The following is a 9167-nucleotide window of genomic DNA, read 5'->3' on the forward strand; positions in this document are numbered from 1 at the left end:
ACGGACCAATGTGGCGTTATGCTAACTTTAAATTAACTTATCAACAGTGACATATCTTGCGTCAAACTACATGCAGACTTATATATTATCACAAATTTAAAACAAAACAGTAATAACTTACCTGTGAAATGACTGTCGTTTGTTCTCCACCTCGCTCTGTGATCCTGCATCTAATCGTATCGTATGGATGAGCGCCAATCCTGTTGTATTGTGCACATGCGTCGTGCATGCGTTTCAAAATGCTACACTTTCAGAGTAAAGTTTATGTAGTATTTCTAGGTTTATGTACATACAACTATTAAACATTTAAATTGTATGAGGAAACCTAAGTAAAACGTACTTTTCCCCCATAATTCATGTATTACGTTACTAAAATGTTTAATTTTACTTAAGAAACTCTAGTTCTTATTGAATCTTACGAATACAAGGTAGAAATTATGACAGTTACTCTAATAGAGTTTACTTCACCAAAAAGTCTCTTTTTTCAGTGTTGTGTCATAATGGGAACAGATGGACTAGAGTCATTAAAAGAAGGTAGTTCAGTTGAAAATAAAATCTTGCCTTGTACACACACATGTATAGAAAATATTTACTCATCTTTGGTCTGCAGTTTCTCCACTTTCTATTGGGCATGTTTCTGATGATGTAATAAGATGAGGGATGATAAGTTTCAAGAATATGTGATGCAGCAGCACAATGATTTGACAAGAACACTGAACACTGCTGAGTATGGTAAGAAGCTATGTTGACAGTTAAGATGAACGCTTCTCTTGAGTAATGTAGTATTGTTTATATTGTGCCATACATGCTAAAACATGCTCTGAATATATTTAATTGAAAAATGTCAATCTCATTTTAAGTAGTTATATGAGAAATGGAGGAAGAATCTACTTTTTATGTTAGTTATAGCATCCATCCCTGCTATGAAATAAATAATGGGTCTAAAATACTGACGAGGACCCCATCGACAGGATGTGTTTTACTGTATATTTTCTTGGGGTTGTTATCTGTTGTCATAGTCTGTGGAAATTTTCTTGTAATAATTTCCATCATTTACTTTAAACAACTCCACACACCTTCTAACTACCTCATCATCTCTCTGGCTGTGACTGACCTACTTGTTGGAGTTGTAGTTTTTCCTTTAAGCATTTCATATCCTCTCACCTCCTGTCTGTATTACAGAGAATTATTCTGTAAAATTCGAGACAGCTTTGATGTCATACTTAGCTCAACTTCCATTTGTAATTTATGTTGTATTTCTGTTGACAGATACTATGCAGTGTGTCAGCCGCTGACATACAGGACAAAGATAAACATTCATGTTGTTGTGATCATGATTGCGATGAGCTGGGGGGTTTCGGTTCTAGTTGCCATTGGCTTCGTCACTGCAGAATTAAACCAGGAAAAATTTAAACAAAAATGTTTTTCTGATATTGTAATGAAGATTTTGGGTCCTGTTTTCTCATTTTATCTCCCGGTGATCATAATGCTGTATATCTACCTGAGGATTTTCCTTGTTGCACAGAGACAGGCTCGGAGCATACAAAACATAACACTGCCTGGAGTAAGTATCAGTAACATAGAGAGAAAGGCCACCAAAACTCTGGCTATTGTTATGGGAGCTTTTCTTATGTGCTGGCTTCCCTTTTTTCTTTGTTTTTCCTTGCAGCTATTAGGTGGTGTGTCAATGCCAGTTTATGAAACACTCAACTGGTTTACACTGTTGAATTCAATGCTCAATCCATTCATTTATGCTTTCTTTTACAGCTGGTTCAGGTCAGCTTTCAGAATGATAATTTCTGGAAAAATATTTCAAGGGCACTTTGTCTAACTCCAAACTCCTTTGATATTTTTGGAGAATAGAAAGGTAAAACAGTCTGTACTGTAAAGGTTGTAAAGTTTGTTGTGGCAAAATCGGCGGGCCGGGTCGGTCCGATATTTCACGCCACTATCCTCGGGTCGGACCGGACCGGGCGTGATCAAGCTTTTTTTTTTTTTGCTTTTTTTTTTTTAAATCTCTATTAGCTTAATTGGTACGGGCAAAATTATCTAATAATTAGACTAAATGTTCTATATAGATAATATTCTTAATGTATACAAAGTTGCACAAGTCAGACTACGAATATGCAAAAGGCTATGTGTCATGCGCAGTTTTCCTCCACTGGCAAGCGTAACACCGAGCCTGCCCTGCTGCTGTGCTGAATTGGCTGGCGTGCAACATGGAGCCTGAAGAAGTAAAGAAATAAATAAAAACGGGAGAATTAAAAGTGAGCAAGTTTGAAGGAAAGTCGGAGGTATGGACATATTTTAAACAAGTCGTGGGTAGTGACAATGTATGTGTTGGCTTTGTGGAGTGCAGTAAGTGTGGCATGCTGCTAACTTATGATAGAAAAAAAAGGGGTACTTCTTCGATGAACAGACACATGAAGCAGGCTTGCCATAGCAGAAAGGATGATTGTTTGTCATGCATTGTTCATCAAGATAATTGTGAACAGATTTCTGTGGTTCACTTCAAACAACTCAAAATTGTAGTTGACAACGTCAGCTATAACGGCCCACATATTAAGAAATGGTCGGGTTTAAAGCGGTCTGGGGCTCATAATTAGGCTACAGTGTGCCAGGCCGGGCCGGGCCGGGCTCGGACACAATGTGCACGGGCTCGGAAAGGGTCGGGTTTGATTTTTTTAGGCCCGATCTAAGCTCTAAACCAAATACACGCTCACACTCACTCCTAGGAACAATTTTAGAGACACCTAACATGCATGTTTTTTGGACAGGAGGAAGCCAGAGGGGTTGCCACCCGTCCCTTGAAAATACGGAATCGTCCCTTATTTGGCAACAAAATGTTTGATGATTTGTGATTTATGATGATTTAATGATTTGTTCCGTATTTTCACAAATGTCCAATACACTTGTCTGTCCCACACGCATCCACACAAAGCCCCGCCTGCCCGGCTGCGCTCCTCTGTGAGTCTGTCTCCCTGCGCGGTGCTGTCACTCACAGTTGGCACACACACACACCAGTGCGGCACAAAACCCGCGCATTTTTAATAATGTCCACTACACCCGACGCTCGACAACAGCCTCAAAAGCGAAAACGCTTAAAAAAGTACAGGCGTGAATGGGAAGAGGCACATCTATGGCTGGACAGAGTCAGTGGCGATGAGTATAAAGCCAATGGTAAAACGTGTCGGCGAGTGTTTTCTGTGGCTCACGGTGGGCTGTCTGATATCAGGCAACATGCATCAGGAGAGCAACACTGCAGACACATAATTTAAGAATGCAAACCCAAGCCTCAGTGTCACAGTTCTTCATTCCCCAATCATCTACTGAGACTGATAAGGTATGGAACAGTAAATAAAAAAAATTGTTATATATAGGCCTATACGTTTTCTCCGAACAAATTTTTTTATTTACTGTTCCATACCTTATCAGTCTATATATATATATATATATATATATATATATATATATTAGTGGTGGGCATAGATTAATTTTTTTAATCTAGATTAATCTCACTGAAATCTTGAAATTAATCTAGATTAAAATGGCGTGCTACCCAAGTAATGACTGAAAATCAGTCTTCGAGACAGGGTTTCTTAATACAGGGGGTGCATTTCCTGTTTCCAAAACCCATCACTGATTGCTTGAGAAAGCTGTTCTACTTTGATATTTGGTGAAGAAGAAAAAACATGCTCAATACAATGTACTTGTGTTAAACGGGTTATTCAGTTAAACATGGAAATTAGTACGGTAAGCCTACAAGGTTTACATCAGTAGCCTTTTGTTAATCAGTCCAAGCGCTACTTTTCCTTCTTCCACCAGTCACTTAGGCAGACCAGCTTATTCACATGCATGGCTCCAGCAGTTTCTCTAGCTTCGCCAACTTCTCATATTCAGCACTTGTTGGGAGGGCCAGATGGTGCTGCTGTTGAGATAGCGTTGTGTGCAGTGCGTCTCTGTTGCGGCTCACGCGCTTGATCATCTCGAGGGTGGAATTCCACCGTGTTGGAACATCTTGCACGAGCGGCTCCTGAACTTGCCCAAGGGAGGTTTGCTGGACTTTCAGCTCATCTGCGTTGGCCGGACTGTGTTTGAAATGTCCCACCATTTTACGACACTTGGTAAGTGCAGCATCAAAAACCCCTTTCTCATCAGTGACATTACAATCGCTCTCTGTACAACATGTGCAACACACGGCAGATGCTCAAAGGACAGTATCCTCCCTGCGGCCACCATATTAGGAGCGCTGTCTGTTCCAACAGAGCAGATTTTGTCAACTATCCCCGACCTCCATAAACTGCCTAGCACAGGCTCCTGCAAAGTGGCGTTCTTCTGTTTTCATCACACCTAACGGCAGACAAAGTACATCGGCCTACACCCGAGCTAAAATATCAAGGTAAAAGTCATCACAGTTTGCTTACCTATTTTGACCCAGTTCCCAACCCAACTTTGAGAATAGATTAACGGCGATATTTTTTATATCGCCCGATAAGACTCTCAAATTATCGCAGCACGTTAACGCCGATAACGGCCCACCACTAATATATATAAATGAGTAAATAAATCAATATATATATTTATATATATATATATATATATATATATATATAGCATTTCAAGCTTTAAGTATCAATCAAGTTGCTTTTTTTTAATCACCACTGTACTAAAGACACTGGCACAAAATAAAATATTACTGCTGCGAGCAGTGGCCAAAGGAGTCGGCGGTGGTGGTCATAGCCCAGACGAGCCATGGTGTGGGCGTCCCTTATTTTCATTTCTGAAAGGTGGCAACCCTAAAGCCAGAGTACCCGGAGAGAACCCACGCATACACGAGGAGAACATGTCCACACAGAAAGGCCCCAGCTGGGAGTTGAACCTGGAACCCTCTCGCTGTGAGGTGACAGTGCTAACCACCAAACCCCCCGTGCAGCCCAATATATGCATGATTTGAGATTTTTATTTAAAAGAGCCTATATTGTGAGACAGTCTATGTTTATGAATTCCTGCAGTAATGTTAAATTATCTTATGTTCAAATATAGTTTTATATTCATCTCTGAGTTTGTTGCAACACTTCCAGATATACAATTTGATCCTTGCCTGTAATTATTATCCATAAATAAAAACTTATAGATATTGAAAAAAGAACACATATCTGCTGATTTAAAACAAATGTTTCCACAGGAATCTTTTTTTTCCCCCTTCCCGTTAGAGCTTGGTGCCACACATGTTGTAGGTCTAAGCATTCAATGCACATGTTTTCCATATAATCCCAGATCTAAAGACAGTAGGTTTATTTAGATTTAGATCTATTCCAAACATGCATCTAACAGAAATTATGACATGAATAGATAACATGTTGCGCAAAAACACAATCCTATGATTAATTTAACCATATTTTATTTGAAGTGAATTAAAGGGGGTGAAGACGTTATAGTGGCAGCAGAGTGGTGTTGCTTTAGTTACAAGCTCATTTTGGTGAAGAGGAGGGGTTTTATCTATACAGTCCTTACAAGGAGGAAATGTGGGCATGCATGTTCAAAACCAACATATGACTGTTTCCATCTGAGATTCACTTAATAACATGAAAGCATTTTATCAAAACATTTAGTCACTTCCTGTTTGATTTAGGCAAAACATTACTTGGGTAGGGTGTAAAATCAAAACTACTTGGTAAGGATTAGAAAACAGTCTTAATCAGGGAGAAGATGCATTCTTTTTATAATGCTACTATCATTTACATAGGAACCCTTTTTGGTGGTTGCCTTAATTACACATCAAAACAACACATCATGATGAGACTTCGTCACTACCTAGCTGGGTTTTGGCAACATCACACGGTAAGAATCAGAAATAAAACATAGCTGGTTAGGGTTAAAAAAAAAAGAAAGAAACATCATATTTGAAGATGCATGGAGAAATGACACATGCAGTCATTTTTTGGGAAGAGGACAGTCTAGGGTGTGGATGTAGACCAATAAATCAAAATTGTCTTTGTCAAGGTCTGTGATAAATCATGTTACAGGCGTCTTGTTTTTCTTTGTGATATGTAAATCAACATATTTCATATCAACTTATATATATTGATGACATGCCATTAATAATTTTTCCTTTGGGAAATATAATTTACTTTTGGTATAAATAAAGTTGGTTCACTTACTAAGACTCCAGTCTTGTGTCACGCTGAGCTCAGTTTTTTCCCCTTTAAACCTTTTTTCCTGTTTTTTATTAACTCCTGTCTGAGATTAGGAACTGTCCCAGCTGCCTTTAAACATGCTGTGGTCAGGCCCCTGATTAAAAAGCCTAATCTTGACCCCTCAGTGTTGTCAAATTTTAGACCTGTTTCCAATCTACCCTTTCTTTCTAAGATTTTAGAAAAAGTTGTTTTTATACAATTACAGTGGTACTGTTTTTTTTTTAGAAATTCCATTCTGGGTTCAGGTCTTGTCACAACACTGAGTCTGCACTGTTAAAGGTGCACAATGATATTGTTCTGTCTGTGGATGCCAAGTGCCCTGTTGTCTTAGTGCTGCTTGATCTCACAGCAGCCTTTGACACGGTGGACCATGCAGTCCTCCTGTCACATCTAATTAATTATGTTGGCATCCACAGCACTGCATTGAAGTGGTTTGCGTCTTACTTGTCCAGTAGAACCTTCTCCGTTATGGTTGGTGACCTTTCCTCTTCCAGTGCTCCTCTCTCCTGTGGAGTCCCTCAAGGATCTATTCTTGGCCCTATCTTCTTCTCATTGTACATGCTACCACTTGGGTCAATTATAGCCAGGCACAACCTTTCTTTCCACTGTTATGCAGATGATTTACAAATGTATCTACCATTGAAGCCAAATAGTAACAGTGCACAATGTTCTTTGTTTAATCGTATTGCTGATATTAAGCAGTGGTCGTGTGCACATCACTCCTGTTCTTAACTCCCTCCATTGGCTTCTTGTCCTTTATAGAATTGATTTTAAACTTTGAATGTTTTTTTTAAAGCTCTTAACGGCCTCGCCCCATCATATTTATCTGAGCTTTTAACAGTCCGCAATCCTGGTAGAGCTCTGAGGTCAACAAATCAATTTTTGCTGGAAGTGCCCAGGTCAGAATACAAACCCTGACTGAGCCTTTTCCTTCGCTGCCGCCAGGCTCTGGAATAAGCTCCCCGTTGAGCTGCGTCTTATTTCTGATCTGGGTCTCTTCAAATCTAGGCTAAAAACCTACTTATTTAGGATTGCTTTTAATACCCAGTAGTATGATGACACTTTTATCTTATTTTATCTTATTTGGCACTCAGGGATCAGAAGAACATGAGAGCACCGAGAACAAGACGCAACCACTGCGTTTACTGTGTCCCGTCAATTTCGCCAAAGTAAACCCAAATTAGCCAATCACGTTTCCCTGTGGCTTACTTTTGACCAATCACCGTGTGTTTGGAATTAACACACGTACTCAGGGATCAGAAGGACATGAGAGCACCGAGAACAAGACGCAACCAATTACGGGGGCTCCTGTCCACAACACAAGCATCAGACTTGCGAGTGCGAAGCAGACGCTTCCAGCTACAGCCTCATACTGTACGCATGGAAAGAGCCTGACTGCTGCCCTGGCAGACGAGACTCAGCGCCCATCTGCCATCAAAGCCTCTCAACCTGCTCCCTGAGGGAGGGGAGCCACAACCTCCCGACACACAGCTGTTGATCTCTGGGTCCTATTTATAAACTTTCGCCAGTGACGTGTAATGACGTTGTTTAACGAGCAATGATGTGCATTAACTACCATTGACGTCATTGACGTGTGTCGAGGCATTATCATCACATATGCTGTGATGTCTCTGTGACGTATTAGAACTCTATTAGCTTGTTTAGAAATATGAATTAGAATTTATTATAAAGCGCTTCTGGTAAAACTTGTTAAATTAACCCAAATACTTCCATTGGGGGTACACCAGAGACCTCAGACTGCACAGAACTTAAAGCTGCCGTCGGCAGGTTTTCAAAATTCCGAGTCTAAAGTCGGAAAATTCGAACTGATACAACTTTCAGGTCCCTCCCCCAACCTCTAACAAGCTCCGAATCGCCCCCCAAACCCCTCCCCCTCTGTGGACGAGGTCAGTGGTGGAGGAAGTACTGAAATGTAGTACTTAAGTAAAAATATAGATACCCAGCAAAATATATACTTAAGTAAAAGTAGAAGTACTGCTTCAAAAATCCTACTTAAGTAAAAGTCATAAGTACTGACTTTTAAATTTACTTTAAGTATTAAAAGTAAAAGTACTCGCGCTATTGGTTGTCTTTCAATGTCTAGGCCATTTTGATGAAGAATGCAGGTATAGCTACTGGTAATACTTAAGCCTCTACAGAAGTCACTGTTAGTAAAAAATATAAGCAACATTGAAGATGACAGAGCCACCTGATTGGTTTAAACATATTTTTGTGTAGGCAACGTTATGGCGAAACTGCATTTATAAAATGTAACAAGTAACAACACATATTGTAGAAAAGTAGTGGAGTAGAAAGTATAGATAATAGCTGCAAAATGTAATGGAGTAAAAGTCGAAAGTATGCATTATTATTTTTACTTAAGTAAAGTACAAATACGGAAAAATTGACCTAAGTACAGTAACGAAGTAAAAATACTCCGTTACATTCCACCACTGTACGAGGTTGTGCACGTGAGTTCACACCAGTGTGAGCGCACACAAGCTGGAGTAGACTCACGCTCAGCAGCGTGTGCACAAGCTGTGATTGACAGGTAGGATTCCTCCACCCTAACTTGATTGGTTAAAAACAGCCGGGAGCGCTCGGTTTTTGCAAGCATGATTACAGGCTTCAGAGGGAGCTACAGATTTCGTTATTTTTCCTAAACAGCCTATTTAATATTCTACTTCCAGAATCCCATGACAGTTCAAGCTAATATGACTAAAAAAAAGTTGCCGACCGCAGCTTTAAGGATTTTCAGGACTTCAATGAGGAACATGACCATTGAAAAAGGATACAAGCATTTGGTTTCCCTGAAGATGACAGTTCGTTCTGGTGCAGCAGCATCAGAGCAGGAGACTCAAAGAAACTGAACAAAGTGATAAAGAAGGCTGGCTCTGTGCTGGGGACTGCTCTGGAGTCCCTGGAGCTGACTGACACCAATAAATGGACATAAATTCCACATCACTGACA

The 9167-nt window shown here is 40.0% G+C and overlaps 1 protein-coding gene across 1 annotated transcript; it reads left to right on the forward strand.

Moving 5' to 3' along the window:
• The first annotated feature begins 653 nt into the window (after positions 1-653).
• Positions 654-1831, forward strand: LOC142378142 (trace amine-associated receptor 1-like). The gene is made up of 2 exons (XM_075462371.1): positions 654-732; positions 972-1831. The coding sequence occupies exons 1-2, from the start codon at positions 654-656 to the stop codon at positions 1829-1831; spliced, it is 939 nt and encodes a 312-aa protein (XP_075318486.1).
• The last annotated feature ends 7336 nt before the right edge of the window (positions 1832-9167 follow it).

This window comes from Odontesthes bonariensis, chromosome 4 (assembly GCF_027942865.1).
Source record: "Odontesthes bonariensis isolate fOdoBon6 chromosome 4, fOdoBon6.hap1, whole genome shotgun sequence".
Classification (NCBI taxonomy): domain Eukaryota; kingdom Metazoa; phylum Chordata; class Actinopteri; order Atheriniformes; family Atherinopsidae; genus Odontesthes; species Odontesthes bonariensis.